Raw genomic sequence first — 21,641 nt, forward strand, 5'->3', positions numbered from 1 at the left:
CGATTTCAATGCCAAAATACTCGTAAAACACGTGGATTAAATGAAACCTGTCTATGGCGGTCGCCAATAACACAAGGGTCGCTAAGAGCGGACTGGCAGAGAGAGAGAGAGAATGTATAGAGAAAGCTAGAAACACATGATAGTTATGCTCTCCTCCTGGTTTGTATATGGTGGTGTAAATATAGAAATATTTACAGTGGTCAGGGGCAGTAGAATCATGTTGCCTCTCCCCCTTCCCGATAAAAATCCTATATCAGTGCTCAAGATCGCATAAGCATAGACGACAGTACAAACTGAACCTGACATGACAGATATTAACGCACTCATTGAAAATTTTAGAGAAAGTCAAATAAACATAAATGTCAATTAAAATGAATAGTGCGGGGGTGAAGTTTTTTATACAGAGATGCTGTGAAAATTGAAATAGGCCTATTTAGCAATTATTGAGTAAATAATGTACATTAAGGCATGTATATATTAGCGCACCAATCTTGTAGCCTACAACCCCCTGCAGCAGTTCTAATCTGCTCGTCAGTTCACAAACTTCCTTTGTGCTCATTGAAAAAATGAATTTCAGGTGGGTCCAGTTAAAACAGCTGAAGAATCATTCACAACACCATACAAATTACTGAACAACCAATTGCAAATGCTTTCATTTCATGATCTGCATGCTAATGTATACATGTCCCTTTACTGTATTCAATATTTGAATCATTTACTTTATTTTCAATTAATTTATTTTTATTTTATTTCAACGACATACAATATTGATGCATATATATAATTTTACACATTATGTCTGTAAACCTTTATTGAGTGGAAACTTGTGTTCAACAGAAAAAAAAATTGGTCCCTTGCAATTCGGTTGAAGACACGTTTTACTGTATTATTAAATGACTAAAATAAAAAAAGCAGGGTCTGTCCAGCCAAAATTCTGATTATTTTCTGGACTCTTCACAAAACTCTAAATCTGAAAAGTTGACCCCTTCACAAAATAAAAATTAACAAAACTATTAATTTAAACATTTTAATTTCTAACTAGCTTGTTTTGCTCCCCGAAAAGTTACTTTTTACGAAATTACAAACCATTTTCACAAAAACAGGACCCTATAAAAATAGTCTGGAAAAGACCCCTGTGAAAGATTTAGATATATATTTTTTTAATTTTTTTGCAATCCTATTGATGAATGAAGATGCAAGTTGAAAATTTGTTTTTTCAAAACTTTACATTGAATATCAATCTTCAGAGAAATAGAGCTGTTATAAAATGATAGTTGTTATAGTCATGTAATTATGTTGTAAACCAGTATTTGTACTGCGTGTGTGATACATCATTTTTAGAACTGAATGTTCAAAATCTAATTGAAAATTAACTGTTTTCAAAGGTATGGAAAATGCGAGGAATACATCAAGCAAATGAAAGAAGGTCTCCTCAAAGTCCAGCCGGGTTGTACAGAGGAAGAAACGCTAGAGGTATTCAACAGTTTTATCATTTTATCTTATCTTCTATAAATCCAATTTTGAATTGAATCAGGAATTCAAGTATAAATTCAACTATAAAGTATTAAAAAGTTTATTTCTGCCTAAGAAATACGAATATGCCAGTAAAATATTCAATAAGGTGATTAAAAAATAAAATGTAATTATTTCATTCAAAAACAGTTAGTCACAAAAACTGTAGTCTTTTCTGCATAAATTTTGAAACTTTAGCTACGTATGCCCTTATCAGTATAAAATAAATAAAAACATTTACTAAAGTGTGTAATGTCAAAAGAGTAAATTTTGCAAAGAATGAATTTTTAGTTTGAAACTTGGGTTGCAACTACTTATAATCACTATTAACCATAAATCAGTATAAATTACATGTATATTTTACTGTTTTTTTTAAGTGATAATTTTAATAAGATGAATAGGAATAATGATGGAAAATTGACTAAAGTTTCAACTACTTATACGAAAAGATCAATTGGTAGACTGGTGTTTTATGAAATTTTGAATATTCAACCTTTATTGTTTCAGGCAGTGAGTTTAAAAGAGCTATCTGTAATAAGAGATCATGCTGGTAAAGCCTGCTTGCAAGAACTGCCCAAAAGCAACAGCCCTCTTATTATGGCTTTATGTGGATCCAAAGGTGAGTAATTTGCAAGGTTTGCATTGGAAATAAATAAAAGTTTCTTTAAATTTTCAGAGTATTTTTCATGCATATCTGTTTACAAAATAATCATAATTCAACTCATTAGGTTTCTGTGGCCATCGTCAGATGAATGATGAAATTTTGGGACCTAACAGCTGAAAAATTCACTTTTTAATCACCTTAATGCACTTCATGCCTCTTCTTGGAGCTTTTTTTAACTTCTACACATGTGAAAATTTTTTCAAGTGATAATTTTTATCTTCTTTTGAAGGTATTAACCCTATTTTTCCGTCTTCCAAACAAATTACATATGTTATTCAATTTCGATATTTTAAAATTTGTTGTGATGTTTCTGATGAAAAAGTGACATCAATGAAAAAGTTAATATGCTATGACAGGGATTCCCAAAATTTTAAGTTTGCAGCACCCTTGGGGATGGAATTAAAACATTAAGTTAGGATATGAAATATATGGTAGCAGCTGTGCAGGGTCTCGAAGCACTTCTGTGGTGCTTCAAAATTCTGTGAAACCCTGATCTGGAACCGCAATTCTATTAGTATATAATTCTATCATTATATTCTATTTTTGTATTCTGTGCATCAACCTGCCTTATTTCTTCTGCTTCATATCCATCTACTATTATAGGTTCATTTATAAACATCAGTCAAATGATAGCCTGTGTTGGACAGCAAGCTCTTAGTGGGCATCGAGTGCCTGATGGATTTGAGCAGCGCTCGCTTCCTCACTTCCCAAAGAATTGTAAGTAGTTTTTACTTATGCTATACCTCCTTGTTTTTACTCTTTTTAAGAAATATAAGATTATTTAATAAATCATGGTGCTAAATTTCTTTAGAATTTTTTTTGAGTTTTATACATATAATCAAATGAAAATATTTTTCAGGTAAAGCACCAGATGCGAAAGGATTTGTTGAAAACAGCTTTTATTCTGGATTGACACCTACTGAATTCATCTTTCATACCATGGGTGGTAGAGAAGGTAAAAATTTTGATTGCAACAAATCACTCATTTCTCTTTTTTTTTATTTTCAATCAAATTAAATTAATTAATTAAATGTTCTGTCTAAATGATCAGTTTATTCTTTTTCCTATTTTTTTTTTTTTTAATTTGCCAAGTTATTCATAATTGGAGCCGTGACAGTACCACTTTTCCAGATTTGAGGAACTGCTTAATCTCTGGTTCAGTAGATCTCCCTCGAGTCACATACAACACACTAAACTGAATAGGGAGGTGAGACTATCTTCATAACAGGACACGGCCCATTTCCTATATATCTACATGAAAGGAAACGGCACCGAACAGACAAATGTGCCTGCAGTATTTTGGGTACTCCTGTTCACTAAGCAACAGAGTGCACCTTGACTGTTATTACAAAACATCTACACATGTACAAATATTCTGAAAACAATAGAAAACTATGGTTCACTCAAATAATCAAATACAAAAACATAGCAGCAAGGATTACAAGCCTTGTCAGATATATACACGCCAATGAAAAACAAGAAATCTGTCCACCAGATTTATAAAATAATGTTTTAAATATTACAAAAATAAGTGGGAGAAAAAAAACAGAAATGGATAAAAACAACAACAAAAATCATATCCACATGACTGCCACTACTAATACATAACCATTACATGTACAAGATATAGCATGTACTAACGGGACCCAAACAAGAATTTATATGACATTCCCGTTACAATGATGTAAATGTGATACTCACAAGTGTCCTTTATGCCGCTATTCTAGCTAGGGTGCTAGGTGGGACGACACGAATGGTTTCATAATAACCACATGCAGTTTATATTTTATATATATTCTTTTTTTTTTTTTAAATATAAATATAACCAGCCAGAGCAAGTCAACCAAAACACCAAGACCAAAGCTGATCCTTAGCTAAGGCTCTCTCCAGACAATCCCCCATTTAAACCAAGCCCACATTGCTCACCAAAATAGGCTTAGGGCGAGACAACTCGACCTGGCAGTTATATATATGCATATTTCTTTTTCCTCTATTCAAGTTGTTCATGCATTTCATGTCCACAACACACGTGCGTACTCATATTGTCGTATTCATGTTGCTCACTGAATAAGGTGCTAAGCGACATTGCACGGGTGATCCCTAATTATATATATTCCCCCACACAATACTTTTATTTTGTATATTTTCATTAAATCCCCCAGAGTGAGTGAACTCAACCCAATAAAACTGATGCTGGCTTCTAGTCCACAAGTTATCAAACCCATCTGCTCACCAATAAGGTGTTAAGCGAGATGACTCGCTCCGATGGACATATATATATATATATATGGGGTGATTATAACAAAACTATCCCGACATATGGGCCCCTAACTATCATACCATTCACAGAAACTGAATGAAAGTTTGGCATAAGGTATTTTGAGGTATGTGCTCAAGAATGATATGGAAAACAACAGTGTCACTCTAACAGTTTTGCATTGGAATGTGATCTCCATACTGAAAAACACTAAATAGCATTGGAATGGCACCTGTAGCACGAAAATCCCCGGAGCTAGGCAAGGAAAAAGGACTTTGCCGTGCACCAGAGCATTAATGTTTGTTTCATTCGTCACACCGTTTCTTCAGCTGAGATCCCAGCCTGATTAGTCCTCCACAAGGTCATGTGGAAAATTTGTGAAACACAATAAAATGCTTTATTTTATGCTGCTTCGCTGTCCTTATTGGTTGTCCTCACTTTTAGCCTATCTACCGCCGCTGATTTTCATGCTACAGTTGCCGTTCGAACGCTATTTAGGGTTTTTCACAATGGAGATCACATTCCAATACAAAAAACTTGGTGTTGCCATTTGATATTTTCGAAATTTTCTCACTGTAACCGTAACTGTTAGAGTGACACTGTTGTTTTCCATATCATTCTTGAGCGCATACATCAAAATACCTTATGCCAAAATTTCATTCAGTTTCTGTGAATGGTATGATAGTTAGGGGGCCCATATGTCGGGATAGTTTTTTTATAATCACCCTGTATATATTTCACAATAAGATTCTCATTTCTTTTTCTTTTTTTATCCTCTGTATATAATATGGCAAGTGTAAGATAACATGAGATGGGGGGGGGGGGCTCAATTGCTTTTAAAACATACCTCAATCCCAATATGTGTACATTCATCTTAACTAAACCCCGAAACTTCTCCAACTCCCAATCCCATCTCGTCTGTAATCACCACAAAATTTGTTAATGGCGACAGTACCCCATTGTCCGGGGAAAATATGTTGTAAAAATTTTGTATGTTTTTTGTTTTCTTTTTACACAAAATAAAGTGTTCCAGACTCTGCCACGAAGCTGGGCTGGAAGAGATCTCGCCAACGGGATAAGTCTAGCGGCAAAGTTCTGCCGCTCATTCATTCATGGTTGAGTAGATCACTTATTTTTACTATTTTCAATCAAATTTATGGATTTATTTTGTGTTTTCGTTCAGGTTTGGTTGATACTGCTGTGAAAACAGCAGAAACTGGTTACATGCAGAGAAGATTGATAAAGGTGTGTATTCAAGTTCTAAATAAATATTAATTGTCCAAAATTATGATACACCCTTTCTACATTTTTCATAATATATTCCATCTATAATGATAAATCCTTCATAAAGATGAGTTTCTTTTGTCCTTTGAGTATCATTATATAGGAATATCATTGTATCTCACAATATATAGACCAAAAAAGGGCACCTATTCAGTTTATAATATAATTTCACATTTTCATGGGTTGTCCTAACATAGTTCTATTGCGGTTTGCACATGTCTTTTTTTCATTATCAGAAGCACACCAATCTCTGGTTTTATATGTACATTATAAGGTTCTATAAAGTTATAAAGACATCATTGTGTAACTGTAAAAGGTTCTGTGCTGTAAAATTCTGTTTCTAAAGATTTATATGTAATTATCCCACGAAGTTATATTGGAGCTATTGTAGGAAGCTATTGAGCAGCTGCTGAAAAGGAAGTGTTAAATTGTGACATTTTGCTTGAGTAACGAGTGACTGTTTCAAGAATGCTAATTTGAACAGTAACAGAGGGGCAGTATTGATATAGGAATTGAGTAGGAAAGTAGTATGAATTGAGATTGAATGTATTACATTGAAATAAAGTTTGTTTTCTTATTGTAAAAATCCATGAAAGACATTGCTTGGAGCCGTGGCTTTTCCTGTAAGCTAACCTTTTGGGTTTGATAATACGATTGAATAATCGACGTTTGGGTATACCCAAAATTCCATAACGAACACAGCTATATGCGTTTCAGAACTATATGAAGTTCCTTCATCAGTAGCAGAAACAAAGAAGAAAGAAAAATATTGAAAAAACTCCTTATAGCGGGAGTAACTTATGCAGACCTCCTTATAGCAGGAGTAACTACGGCTATAAGGAGTTTTTCAATATTTTTCTTTCTTCTTTGTTTCTGCTACTGATGAAGGAACTTAACATAGTTCCGAAACCCGTATAGCCGTGTTCGTTTTGGAATTTTGGGTACATCCAAACGTCGATTATTCAATCGTATTAACACTATAGTTGTGTATCTATGCAGTTATCCTTCATTGATACAGTTATTCTTTGTTTCAAAAATATATTTTAGTCTACCTTCAATAATATCATTTAATAGACAGAGATTAAAAAAAATGTGTACATGTAAAAACTATCTAGAATTAAAAATTTTTTTTTCTCAAAAGTTTTTCTTCACAAATCCCTATCAGATTAAGAATGCACCCCCTCCTCCCCCATCTTTTGTCTTCAAAAATGTTTTTTGGATTGACTATGTAACAATGCTGTCTTGATGCATGGACCCACCCTCCCGAGCACCTCAAGAGAAGAGGGGCCTCAGAAAAACAAGAAGTAGTTGAATTTTTTGAGAATTTTCCAGGTAGGGCCTCAGGAGAATCACTTAGCCTAGGGCCCATGATGCCCTTAAGACAGCCTTACTATGTAAAACACTTTTTCAAATGTATTTTCTAATTTCTAGTCATTAGAGGATTTGTGCATCCATTATGATATGACTGTACGCAATTCAGTGGGAGAAGTGGTACAGTTCATATATGGAACTGATGGACTAGATCCTGCTGCAATGGAAGCTAAAGATAAGCCGATTGATTTTAAACGTGTGCTGGATCATGTGCGGGTAATATACTAAACCCATTGTTAGTTTTTTTTTTTTAGATTTTTTTTTCTATTTTCTTTTGGAAAATTAAAAAAAAATACTATTCATATAGACTCTACTTTTGTTGTTGGTCGAATCCAATTCTTTTAATAAAAAGGAATAACTGCTAAATTTTCCGGTTTTGACTATGACTGCTCTAATTTCCAGTCAATCAATCCTTGCAAAGATGAAAGTGCTCTTAGTGGACCAAATATCAGAACTCTTTCAGCTAAATTACTTGAAGAAGCTGACATCAAACCTGGAGGAGAAGTCTTTAGAGAAGAACTCAAGTAATATTTTCACTACCCTATTGTTTATTGAAGAATAAAATAAGCATAAAAATAATGCAATTTAAATGACCATGTACATAGGCTGACCATTTATGCTTTATAAGATACGGGAAATCCTCATCCATACAAGACCGCCAATTATAGACATAAAATTTTTCTTAGGTAAGTAACGTTGCCAACTATCATTAAAATTTCCTGGAAAAATCATCAATGGCAGGAAATGGAGGTCTGCTGCAGGTTGCGATGGATTGAAATATTATTCACTGAAAAAGAGATATGTGTAACAAATACGTGAGATGAATATATTTATATGGCTGTAATTAATTATGATAATTATCACAGTATTTAAAACTTGTGAAAATAATCTCAATCCTTGTTTTCACTGATGAGTAAAAATTTAATATTGAAAACATGGAGGAAAAAGAGGGAGACATTTTTTATGTAAAATATATGTGTCGTATTTTCACCCCATACATGCCAGTTTTTGACCTGCGAACAGCAGAAATACCACATATCTGCCCCATGGACTCGGACCAATATTCTTATATGGTGATGTGGCCTGGTTTATCCTTTGGTTTGATAGCCTTCAGAAAAAGTTCTGCACCCGTGATATACACACACAATAGCTTTTATAATATTTATAGCAAGATGTATAACTATTATGATCACTAATTCGCAATTAAGTTTTTAGTTTCTCTACTAAGTCTATCTGGTACTTTTTCATCCTATAGGAATTTTCTAAATGAGTTCAGTGAGAAGGTGGAAAAAATATGGACAAGTTATGGACTGAATTTTATGGCATTTATTCCACCAGGTGATTTCAACATTCCTTATTTTTTTTATCCAAGTTTTATATTATTATTGCAATTTTTAAACTGATTTACAAGCCATGGGTTTTCTAAAATATACAGGTGAACTTGGCTAAATTGAACTTGATTAATTCAAATTTTGGGAATTTCCTAAAATGATATATTTTGTTTCTTATTCAATTTAATGTTGAAATTACTCTCTCTTTTTTGTGTAATTCAAATTCTCTCACTTTAAGAATTCAACCAAAAGAAACATTTTTCTGATGATGTATCTGAATTAACTTGATTGTATCTGATCAAAAGTTGATTCAGATACATCACCAGAAAAATGTTTCTTTTGGTTTAATTCCTGGCCAGTGTTTGCTTTTTTTTTATTGATTATCAGTATGAAAGATTTTCTAAAATATAGCATGAAGGCAAAAATAAATAATAATAATACATCGTCAAAATCTAAACTTTTTTGTGTGAGAAGCAATGCTTTTGTTATCAGCCCTGCAAAACCTGGTTTTCACTCACAGCTGGACTTTTAATGGACTTCATTTGCTTCCTTCATTGTCCAAATCAATTTGGAGATTTTGTTCAATGTTTAAGAGCATCCAAAACAAAACACTGTAATGAAAATTACAAATTTAAAAATGGAATAGTTTTCCCGATCATTTACGTTTTATACAAACATTAGTTGTAGCAATGGCAAAACAGCATTCAGTCTATTTCAATTTTCATTCAATACATTTTTATAGTTATTAAGTGCTTTTGATTTTTCTAGTGAAAAATATTTATTGTACATCAATGAATTGCATAATTTTAACTTCTAATAATACAAACAATTTTTTCTGTCCCCTTGAGTTTTAAATTAACCAAGTTGAACTGTATTCAAACCTCTTTTGTAATCTGTAGTCATTTACAGCTAGTTCCATTAAGTAAAATATCTCATGCAGTTCAGTACATTAGTTTTCTTAATCTTTCTCTTTTCTTATTTTTGTCACATCCCTGTCTTATAAAACAAATCTTGGTTCCCTTCATTTTGTATGATTGAAACAAAGAAACATGTTGGAAAATCATTTGCTTCATTTAAATCACAGTATGAGATTTTTTTACATAGTTATTTATTACCAGGTATCCCCTCCCCTTTGGCTGTAAATTCTAGCAACTTATCCGATGAAACACAAATAGCTTATAGCCAAATGGGAGGAAATGTCAGTCAGCTTAAGGTTTCTGTTTCACAACATTGACTTTCATACCGAGCACAACTCAGGTCTATTGCCACGGGCAATTTACTATCTAGTGAGTTGTGCCAGAAATATAAGTGTGTGTATCTAACAGCTTGAGTGCATATCTAGTGTTGTCTAATTTTTCAGTGCTGCCATCTATATTTCAGAAGTGTAGTGTAATGATTGAATATTTGTAATGTTTGAAGGCCTGTTCTCTGTGGCAAGACAAAAAATGAATAAAACAGAAAATAAAAAATATTTAGAAAAAGAGGTTACATTGTAGCTGTGGAGGAGAGAGGGTGTCTGGTATGTTAAACAATTCAGACATAATAAAGGGCAGGGAAGAAAATACATATTTATAAATGTGAGAGCAGGTTGGAAAAATCTTTTCTTTTTTTTGTTACATGTAATGATAATACATAAATTAGAAGAAGAAAAGGTACAAGTATGTCAGTTAAATCATACAGAGATGCATGTTGTGAGGTTGAAATCAAAATTATTTTGATTTATATTTGTTCATGTAAAATATGTGATGATAATATTCATGTGAAATATTTATTCATGTAATGCATTTGAGATTGAGATTTCGCATTTAATGAAATTATCGTGATTTCAGTAGAATAAATCACAACTTTTTCCAGCTTTGCAACACATCGAAAGACTTACCAAGACGCAACTGAATGCATTTTTTGACTTTTGCATTGAAAAGTATCTGCGAGCGATGATTGAACCAGGTAAGCATAACCTTTTAGTCCTTTCGTTTTTTTAACCACATTTAGTATAAGTAAATTGTTGATTAGCACTCCACAGTGAAAACTGTTCCATAAGGCTGGAAAGATGCCCCTTTATTGCTCTCTCTCTCTCTGACAATTGATGACACATATTGCAGCAAATCCATCTAGAAAAAATGTAGTACTTGTTTTTGTCTCTTGTGAATAAAACCCTCTATTTTGTCTTTTCAATTGTGATTCAACAGCACTTTATGACAAAAAGTTTTTGTAAATGTGTATTTAATCATCCCCCCACACTTAATGTTTGTACCAAGAATTTAAGATCACATTTTGTTTTTCAAAGTTGTATTGTACAGAGTATCTATGTGCTAGTTTTTTTTACCACCAGTGTGAAATAAATTTATTTATAAGAAATTATATGTTTATGTATTTTTAACATTATTGTTTTTAATGTCAAACTGCATTTTGAATTATACTTTTAGGCACTGCAGTAGGAGCAATATGTGCCCAAAGCATAGGTGAACCAGCTACCCAAATGACTCTGAAGACTTTTCACTTTGCTGGTGTTGCTTCCATGAGTATCCTTTGAATAATTTTATTCAGTCATCTCACTAAATTGTTTGATGCTCAATCAGTTTTATCATGCTTTTATTGCACATGATTGACTATAAATTGTCTCTGTGTAATATGAATGCTCAGTTAATGTACTGTGACACCTTGGTTTATGAATTATTTGGCTAACAAATTTTTTTTTCGAGATATTTTGATTCAGCTTACAAACATTTTTGTTGATATGGATATACATGCTAATCAACACAGCTGCTTTTAAAATTCTGCACAATTATCATCAGAATTACTGACACTTAAGCCCCATTAATTTATGTCTGCTTCGTAATAGCAAATACATTTAATAATATGGATGCTTAGACTTGGATGTTTTCAGTGCACACAGTGAGATTCTTGACAGGGAAACCCATTTCTTTTAGATTTTGTAATGTTTTAACTGAGAGATGGTAAATCATGTTTTTTGTCATGTTTGATCATTTTTGTTGCACCACGGTCATTTTCTGTACACAAGGGCTAATTAAACTGGGACCCGCAATTTATTGCCGATCCCGAACGGCAGGCTTGTTTTTATACTTATCGAGGGGTTGGACACCACCCCCCCTTTCAGGAAATTTTTCTCACAAAGACGAACTGGGTATTGAACTTGCAACGCCTCTAAACGTCCTTTGGTACTTTGGGCGAGCATCTTATCGACCTGGGCTACAGCACCTTTTTGTCATGCTAGTTTAGTGTGTGTGTGTTATGGTTGTGTTTTGTCTGTTATTTAATTAATGTGAATGTGAATGTTATGTTTAACGTTGTGTTGCTGTTATTATATGTTGTGTTTGTGAATAAAGTGATGCCTTGTCCATCATTGCCGTTTTTGGTGTCATGATACAATTTGTTTGAGGGTATCTATGTAAATATAATATGCCTCCCTCCTTTGTTTTAGGATACATGTTAGTAGGATACCTAAATGTATTGTAATATTGTAATTTTAATCATATGTGATTTTCTCATTATAACCCTTCATATTTGGGCACTTTCAGCCCCCTGATGTAAAATGTGAGAAGTTCATTATATTCTATAATGAATATTTATAATTGCCAGCAAAAATACAAGTTATTCAAGTCTAGGCTAGCAAGAATTAATGTTGTCTTGAATTAAAAGAAATTAATATTTATTGAGAAATTGAAAAAAAAAATTGTGAAACATTGAATTCCACAAAACAGACCAAATAAATTTATACAAAATATGTGGAGTGATTTAATTCACTCAGTACATTTTGTTCAAAATAGGGACTGTTTTTTGTAACTATTTTTATATTTTATGTCAACATTTTAAAACCATTTAATCAGACTTGAATGAAATCGGTTAATTCAAACTTTAAGTATTGATTAAAATATATACCAAGGGACTGGACACCTTGTATATAATTGAATCATTGGCTTTAAGATGGGAATAAGTCCAAAAATTGAGTTTTTGAGAAATTGCAAAAAAATTGTACGAGCGGTACATCAACTTCTTAAACCGTATGCTTTTACAATGTCCTATATCTGCTTCTAAGGACTGGTTCTTGTTTTTTTCCTACCACTCATGTGTAGAGCAAAAATTACAGATGCGTTAGGTTACAAAAAGTAAATTTATTATTTTTGGTCTTTATTCCCTTCTTAAAACTGACGATTTAATTGAAGTTTGAAATTTGAGTTTGTTTTTATTGTGGCAAACTTCAATCACTTGTATTTTTGTATTCCTTAACCGTTATTGACAGACATTACTCAGGGTGTACCACGTATCAAAGAAATAATAAATGCCAGCAAAGTTATTAGCACACCTGTTATAACAGCTGCTCTTGAAACTGATGATGATGCCAGTGCTGCTCGTACTGTAAAGGGTAGGCTAGAAAAGACTCTTCTAGGAGAAGTAAGTATTGAAATTTAATCATTGTAATTACACCAGGGACTTTTGTTATTAGCATATTTCATGTGAAATGGTCAAGCTGACATACATGTTTTTAACTACTTCTGATTTATAGATATCTGAATATTTGGAAGAGGTATACAAGCCTCGTGGTTGTTATATTCGTATCAAATTGGAGCTGAAACGCATTAATCTACTAAAAGTATGTTATTCATTAAAATGCTATTTTTCGCCATTTTTTTTGCTGTTGACATTTGTACTTATTTCAATGTTTTTATATGATTACTAGCTATACTACCTGTGGTGGTGCCCAGGTTTTCTTCAATTACTGGGAGGATTGAAAAAGTTACAAACTATCATAAAGGCATAAACTATCATACATAATACTGTCAGACCAGACCAGCTCTGTCCCAGCTCTGTCAAACTTTTAAAATAGCCTGTCATTCAAGTTGGGGCCCCATTTGGTATATATGCAAAATTTGGCAATGATAAGTCTAAAATTGTAGACTTGTATAGAGAACATACACACACACAGAAAATCAATTTCATGTATATGTAAATTGAGCAAATTTTTTTTATTCATGATTTGTATGAAAATAATTCTTTTCTTAGTTTCATTTTATGCAAAAGCTGTATTTTTCATAAGTTATTGTGAACATTGTTTATAGAAATAAATTTTAGTATTGCAGTTCTTAACTTTATGTAGAACTTTTTTCTCACAAATATATATATATTTTTTTTAGATGGAAATAAATGCAGAAAGTATTGCTTACTCAATTTATACTTCAACTATACCTGAAATCAGAGGTCTGAAGCCCCAGAACGTGTATATTCGAAGTGAATCAGTTATTGATGTCGAGCCTTATGAAACCGCTCGCAGTTCTTTGTATTATGTAATGCAGTCTTTAAAAGAGAAACTTCCAGGTGTGGTGGTTAAGGTAAATGTCTTGTTTTTCTATGTATGTATATATACAGTAGAACTTGGTTACTTTGAATTTTAGATGATTCGAACTTTCATAAACTCCTCTGGAGGTTTCTTAAATTTCTTGTTTAAGATGCTGCTTCTCTTGACTAATTTGTTCTATTTTCATTATCTAGAGCTATTGGCTGCTGACCAATTTGTTTAATTGTGGTTACTTAAAAATTAAATTAAGTAAAAAAAGATGTTTCTGAATGTAGACCTACAATGGATGCTGCTTCATTGACCTTAACTTCTATCTCGAACATCGAACAGCCATCTAACATTCTGACTGCTGAGTAGCGTGTAAGAAATTGTTGGCCCAATCCTGAAGATAACCCTAGGTGTTATGACAATTTGTAATAAAAAAACAAGCACTTCTTACTTTGAAAATGGCACCCTGTGTATGTCAGAATTTAATTTGCTTTTAGCATTGGATTTATTAATTAGCAACTCAGTTTGGGAAAAAAAGGCTTCTTTTTAGAAACTGCCAAAATCACATGATTAAAATTCATAAAAACATTATCCAGACTGAATTAATCCATCAAAATTGTTTGGGTGACTAGTGAGCAATTTCACAAACAACCATCTGTATAGAAAAAATTCAAAATGCTAATTTGTAATTTTTTATTTTTTTTTCTCTCAATTTAATGTCATTGTTCAGCTGGAATGCATCGAAATTGTGTATCACTTGATATGAATTGTGTTGTTCAACTTCTCCGAACACATATCTTCCCAGAACAGTTTCTTCTAACAAATTCTAATGAAAATGAATTTCTCTAATACCATACAGATGATTGGTAAAATTTGGGAAACAGTTTTGTAACTGATGATATCATTAACAGCTGAAATAATGTTGCAGCTAAGATCAATATCCACATCATATTCATCAATATTCTTATATGAATTTATGTAATATAAACAAGCCTGTGCAAGGCCAGTAGGCTCTAACTTCACAGGTGCACAGTTAAAGCAATCAATAAAATTGGAAGGAAACAGTCGGAAATAGCAGTAAAAAGCAGTAAAATTTTCACACATGTGAACATATGCAAAGGGAAAAATGCATAAAAGGGGACATTAATAAATAGGTTTTAAAAAAATCAACGACCACGTAACAAACAATCAAATAAACATGTATAGAGAAATAAAATTCAATGTATGAATATATATAGATTAAAAAAATATATATATATAAATGTATATATAAATATTCAAATTAACCAAGTTCGTCTGTATATAGACTCACACAATTTTTAACATACCAAAAGATGGTTCATTAGCATTTGGTTTACAAATATTTCGATGTTTTATGATTATAAAACAATTATTGCATCTGTGATCAAATTGTGAGGTTGATTTTGTGTTGTTATTAAACTGACTTAATTTTTTTGTTAATTTGCAGAAACAAACACAAAAATATACACTTATTTGTATACAGAACAAAACAAACCACATAGAAACATGACAAGCACATTTCATATCGCCCTGTTAGGCGCCATGGAGACATTTCATTCTTGGCAGTTTTATTGTGGTCCTTTTTTAACACTTTTGATGATAATGTCTTGCTTGTTTGGATGTGTTCTATGACTCTTTTAACTTTTGCCCATCAGTTCTCTGAATCTTCATGTATATCAAGGTACTACTTACTGTATAACAAAAATGTGCCAGAACTGATTCATTTTGCAGCATACTGCCCAGAATGTGTTAGTTTTGTTTAATTCAATGTTCATAAATACTATCATTCCAAAGTAAGAGGCGAATACATAAATGTATTTTTATCTTAGGGTATACCCACCGTATCAAGAGTTGTTGTTCACACTGAAGAGAAGAATGAAGTTTCAAGGCATAAGCTCCTTGTTGAAGGAAGTGGATTGGGAGAAGTTATGGCCACTCAAGGTATGAATTATTATAGATGAGTGTGTGCATCTCTCAGCAGAAACTATCTATATGAAACTTAAGAATTATGAGATATATATATCTGTTATAGCCATGGAAGTAGTTGTGTAAAGCATACTACACCATTAAAAATTTCTTGTGTGCCAATATGGAAGCTGACAAAGTGAGCAGAGATCAAACATTGTGGAATCTCAAATATACTACAGCCGATACTCATTATAATGACCCCATGTTACTGCGACCATTCCATCACAACGACTAGTAGGATAAGTTCAAAATGTTTTCATAGAACAACTATCATATATGTTTTACTTTCGTTATAACCACCCTCCCAGTATAACATCCATTTTCGACGGAACAAAGGGGGTTGTTATATCGAGCGTCGACTGTACTTATTGGTTTTCTATTCAGTGCGTATAAAATTTTAATATATGTATAGGCTCATGCTTACTCACTAATATCAAATTTTTTGATGAGCTTAGATGTATGTCATTTACTAGAAGAAGGTTATATCAAATTCAGTACTGACTCATACAAAATAGTAGGCTCATAATTTATTTTACTGTATCATTAGTAAATAATGTAAATAATTAATTTATAGAAAATTTTAAACTGTTGATTTGTATGAAATTATTTTGGTGGTCACCAGAACTTGTGTACTGTGTATACTCACATATAAGCTGACCCCCAAAAATCAATGCATTTTAGAGGGGGAAAAATTTCTATATCATGCAATGGAAGTTACAAAGAAAAATCATTATACACACACCAAAACTCTCTAATCCATTTCTTCTGATTCTCCAAGCTCTACATCGAAAGCCAAGTCATCATATGGTATGGCATCTTCGTTTTCATCTTCACCTTTACTGTCATTATCATGGTCACTTTTTCAAAGACGATGTCATCTTTAGTTCCATCCATCGCATCACTGATACAACACAGTTTTTAAAGAATTTTATGATGATTTCGATCCAAACAGAATCCTAAATAATCTTTAGATATTGTTAATAATTGAAAGTATTTATCATATTGATGTATATTTTTTTCAGGAGTAAAAGGATCTGCCACTTGTTCAAACAATACCATAGAAGTTGAAAAATATCTTGGTATCGAAGCTGCTAGGTACAAAATACCTTTATTCATAAACATTTATGATGAAGTTTGATAATTTTATTAGTCAAACCTCAACTGAATTTAATGTTTTTAAATCTTCACAGATAATCCACATGGTCACTTTCTTTTTGTAACCAGTACACACACATTCAGATTATGTACTGTATTATAACGTGTATAAGAAACCCCTTTTTGCCAAAAATTTGAGAGATTCCTTATATTATTTTTTTTCCAAATTCTAAGCCCACAAAAAATCGGGTTCTTTATACATGTTACAATGCTGCAAATCACAGTTGTGTTTTTTTTTTGTTTTTTTTTTTTTGCCTGAATGGATTGGTTTCTTTATTCAACATATCTATACATTAAAACCTGGACGGTGTGGATACACCAAACAGTTCAGGTTTACCTGTGCAGGAAAACCTGAACGTGCATAGAGGGTTTCATTTATATCAGAACCAAATTTCTGAACTGAATCAGAACTGAAATTTTGCAATTCAAAAAATGTGCAAATCATGGTATGATATGCAATTTAAATTAATTTTTTCCTTTTAATTCCAGATCGGTTATTATCAAAGAGACCCAGATAACTATGGAAAGTCATGGAATCAGTGTTGACCAAAGGCATCTCATGCTCCTTGCAGATCTTATGACATTCAAAGTATAATAATTTTGTTATCGCCTGTGATCAAGATCTATATGTGCAAGGGGTTGATTATATAGTAAAAATAACAAATAAAAAAAAATACTGAAAATACTCATGCATAAAAGCTGCCTGTCTCCCTTACTTGAAGGCCACCAAAACCACAATGTGGGTCAAGTTTGTTCTCCATAAATCTGACCAGTATTCAAGGTGTCCTGTAAGTCCTATAATCCGTCCTTTACCTCATCAACCGTTTGTCATAAGGGGTCATTCTAGTATTACGTCAGCATCAAGGGGGGGGGGAGGGGATTTTGGATTTGCTGACTTTTGGATGACAAGAGGGGGAGGAGGGTTTGAAGGTTGTTTACGTCATCAACCACACCCTTTTTGAAGATATTAAATATTCTAAGCTGCTGGCGGGGTGTCAGTGTTTTGCTGACTTCTTTTGCTGACAAGGGGGGGGGGGGGTCAAAAATGGCTGAAAATCTGCACACGTAATACTTGAATGGCCCCTAAAGGCATGGTTTCAATATCAAAAAATGCTCAAAAGGCTTTCAAAAATTACTCTATGCCAGTTTTGAGTGTTAAAATACAGTGTACCACAAAATAAAAAAAATTTAATTTTTAAACGGTCCTCCTTGTCCTCTATCTTTGAATTAGGAAGTTGTTACCCTGTCTTGCCTGAGGCCAACCAAAAAAAGAAATCCCATGTTTCTATGTGCAATATTTACTGAGATATTTGAATTAAAAAGCCAGGTAAATGTTGAGAAAGAACAGGATAAACTGACGACGAACATTCCTTTCCCCTATTTATGCAGTTCTTTCTCAACTCATCTCTAATTTTTGAATTCAAATATCTCGGCGAATATTGTGCTTAGAAACATGGAATTTGTGTTGTTGTTGGGCTGAGGAGACAGGGCAATAACTTTCTAATTGAAAGTTAGATTTAATGAAAGTTTTTATATTTATGCATTTTTAATTAGGTTGCTGCATTTTGAAATAAATGGCATCTATAATTGTTATGAGCATCTTTTTCCTCAGCCACCTCATTGGTCATTCTGCCTGTTGTGGCCTTGTATTTGTATTAGAGGACAGGAAGGCGATATAGGAAATTAGATTTTTTTATTTTGTGACAGTGTATTTTCACTCTCAAAACTGGTACAGGATGATTTATGAACATATTTTCAGCATTGTTTTAATTGGAACCATACATCTACAATGAATGGTTGATGAGATAAAAGTTGCATTATATATATATATATATATATATATATATATATATATATATATATATATATATATATATATATATATATATATATATATATATATATATATATGACTTTTCAGACACCCCCAATTTTGGTAAAAAGTTTTAATCAAGAAAACTTGGCTTATATATACAAGTATGTATTGTATGTTTTATTAGTATTATTATTGAAAATGTGTGTAGATTATGTAACTCATATAACTTGTTTAAAAATAAACATTTTACATGATTTAGTTCTGTTCGATTAATTTATTTATGTGATATTTTATTGCTTTTCAAACATTCTGATATGAAATAACACATCAAAGAATCAAATTGTGTATGCTTACAGAAAATAAACAGTGCTTTTTTTTCTGTGCCCCTACAAATTTTATTTAGTTATAATGTGTTATTCTTTTCTACTGGTTTAGGGAGAAGTGCATGGCATTACAAGATTCGGCCTCGCCAAAATGAAGGAAAGCGCTCTTATGCTTGCGTCCGTATGTATATTTTAGCATCAATTATTTTACACTATTTGTCAATATTTTGTCACTATAAGAATCGTTTTCCAGATTGTTGCTAATTTACAGAACGAATGTAAATTTATTTTGTGATTTATTCTTAATTTTTCAAAAATGTTTTGTTTTTCATGTGAACAGTTTGAAAAAACAGCGGATCATCTCTTTGATGCTGCATACTATGGTCAAGAAGATGCTATTGCTGGTGTCAGTGAGAGCATCATCCTCGGCATTCCAATGAGTCTTGGAACTGGATTCTTCAAATTACTTCAAAAATATCCTTTTGTTTTATCATTTTTGTGTTTATAATTTCGTTTTTATATTGTCAAATGATTTCTTATTGAATTCAGTGTGAAAAAGTATTGATATGCATGTTCAATATCTAAAACAAGTATCCTATATCAGTATATACAGGGCTCCCAGTCGTCCTACTTTTCTTAATTTTTGGTAAAATGTCCTGCTTTTGTTCTACTTTCTAGTTTTTGTCCTAATTTTCCTACCAAATCCTATCAACAAAATTCCTATGATTCATTTTAATTAAGGGGGGAATCATCAATATAATGCAGAATAATACAAATGTAGTGGCAGGAGGGGGGGGGGGATGATATATCTGCTTGATTTGAATCATTTCAGAATATTCATATGTTTGCCTTAATTTTTAGTGTACAGCTCCTAGAGACAAGTCCTTGTCTCAAATACCACTGATTTTTGATGTCCCCGAATTTCATATTCCAGTCAGAAGGAAGTGAAAGAAAATTGTCAAATTTATTTTGTCAACTTGTTGAAAAAAAAGAACTTGATGGGAAATATTGCAAAATGAATGAAATTGTTCTTTATATAAGCCAGATATCGTTTTGTATAGAAAAAATTGTGCATGTTTTCAAAAGGAAAAAAATGTGTAAATTAAATTATTTATATCAAGTATTGAATAAATGTATTTATATAATAATTTTAGTGAATTCTTATTTTAATTTTGTACATACACAAGGGTACTTTAACCTGTCATGTTTACAGGGTTTGCACAAATGAATGACATAATTTTAAAAATTTATGTTTTCAGAACTATTACGCATAATATAATGTGATACATAAAATAAAGTATTCAAAGTTTTTTCAACATCGCTCAATAGGTGGCAGCACTTCTATAGAATGACTGAAGCTAACTGAACCAAAGCTGCATTAAGAGTCAAGCAGCTTTGAACTGAACCTTTCTTTTCCAGTTACAAATTTCTAAATGCACGCTGCACAGAAGTAGCAGAAGCAAGCCAATTGCATATGGTAGTACGCAAAAACTTTTTCTCTCATTATCACCTTTTTTTTAATGTCAGCCATTGGAAGTACTGCCACCTACTGAGCAATGTTGGGAAAAAAATGTTGAATACTTTTATTTCTAATGTACCACAGATTATATTATATGTAAGTCTTGAAAATATGGATGTTTAAAATCGTCATTCATTTGTGCAAACCCTGTATATTTTCTATAAATTGAAGTTCTATAAATTCAAATTTAATATAACTCAATATAATATTGACTTCCTCCCCCCCCCCCCCCCCCAATGACAAATGTTCCTTCAGAATATAGTATATATTTCTTGTGATGAGTGCTCTGAATTCAAAGATCTGTAAATTGCCCACTTGGATTGACATTAACATTTATTTCTCTAAACATACACTCACTACACTACTGATGCGCAAGCTAAAACTTGTCTTTTCCTTTTATGCCAATCCCAGGCAATTTGTAGGTCGGAAGACAGCCTGCAAAGGCTAGGAACCGACGAAAGCATTTAATTCTAGTGTGGTCTAATTCTGAAAGCTATGTATAAATCAATTTTTTTTTTTTTTGATGAAAAATTTGTTCTAAAACTGGAAAAGTGGTAAATTTATATACGGGCCAGATTTTTTTGGAAGAAAAACCTTGATCTCTCTCTGGGTTATGATTATGATGTTCCTAGTAGAGAGCTGGGTTATGCACAAGTTCATATGGTACTTTTGAGATATTTAAAATCCAAGTTATAGAAATTTCTGAATGTAGTTCTTGAATCTGCTATGCAGCTTGAATGCTTGAGACTGGTTGCGTTTCCCAAAAACGATTTGTATAAAGCATTACGGACAAAATTCTTTCTATCTTCGATTTAACATACGAACCCTCAGACCTTCAAGTCTATTTCCCCAAGTCTAATATTACTAATAACACAGTAGTTACAACAACACATTTTTCGTCACTTTGTCTCTGCTTCCCAAGAAATTCCTATAAAAATGTCCCATTTTTCAACAAAGCTCGCTTTGATTCAAATACCGAAATCAGTAATGTGAAGATAATGTGCATAAATAATTTTTTCCTATGTAAAATCTTTTTGATTATTTGCAGACTTGTTGCTGCCGTTTATTTCCAGCAAAGAGCTATATGTTATTTATAGGCAAGTCTGGTGACAATTGGC

General features: G+C 32.4%; 1 protein-coding gene across 1 annotated transcript in view; it reads left to right on the plus strand.

The window, feature by feature from the left end:
• Polr3A (RNA polymerase III subunit A) overlaps positions 1 to 20,130 on the plus strand; it is a 42,675-nt gene extending 22,545 nt beyond the window's left edge. The window contains exons 21-39 of the mRNA XM_089254833.1: positions 1,386 to 1,473; positions 2,020 to 2,131; positions 2,780 to 2,893; positions 3,036 to 3,131; positions 5,617 to 5,678; positions 7,149 to 7,304; positions 7,491 to 7,612; positions 8,344 to 8,426; positions 10,274 to 10,366; positions 10,846 to 10,941; positions 12,681 to 12,832; positions 12,945 to 13,031; positions 13,573 to 13,767; positions 15,572 to 15,683; positions 16,733 to 16,805; positions 17,355 to 17,454; positions 19,117 to 19,185; positions 19,345 to 19,478; positions 19,871 to 20,130. Coding sequence (XP_089110959.1) covers positions 1,386 to 1,473; positions 2,020 to 2,131; positions 2,780 to 2,893; positions 3,036 to 3,131; positions 5,617 to 5,678; positions 7,149 to 7,304; positions 7,491 to 7,612; positions 8,344 to 8,426; positions 10,274 to 10,366; positions 10,846 to 10,941; positions 12,681 to 12,832; positions 12,945 to 13,031; positions 13,573 to 13,767; positions 15,572 to 15,683; positions 16,733 to 16,805; positions 17,355 to 17,454; positions 19,117 to 19,185; positions 19,345 to 19,478; positions 19,871 to 19,952 — 2,026 coding nt within the window. The 3' untranslated portion in view covers positions 19,953 to 20,130. The remainder of the gene's footprint in view (positions 1 to 1,385; positions 1,474 to 2,019; positions 2,132 to 2,779; positions 2,894 to 3,035; positions 3,132 to 5,616; positions 5,679 to 7,148; positions 7,305 to 7,490; positions 7,613 to 8,343; positions 8,427 to 10,273; positions 10,367 to 10,845; positions 10,942 to 12,680; positions 12,833 to 12,944; positions 13,032 to 13,572; positions 13,768 to 15,571; positions 15,684 to 16,732; positions 16,806 to 17,354; positions 17,455 to 19,116; positions 19,186 to 19,344; positions 19,479 to 19,870) is intronic.
• Positions 20,131 to 21,641: the final 1,511 nt, after the last annotated feature.

Source organism: Pholcus phalangioides, unplaced genomic scaffold, assembly GCF_987345545.1.
Source record: "Pholcus phalangioides strain wild (caught in Gottingen) unplaced genomic scaffold, Ppha-v1.0 ptg000042l_1, whole genome shotgun sequence".
Taxonomy (NCBI): domain Eukaryota; kingdom Metazoa; phylum Arthropoda; class Arachnida; order Araneae; family Pholcidae; genus Pholcus; species Pholcus phalangioides.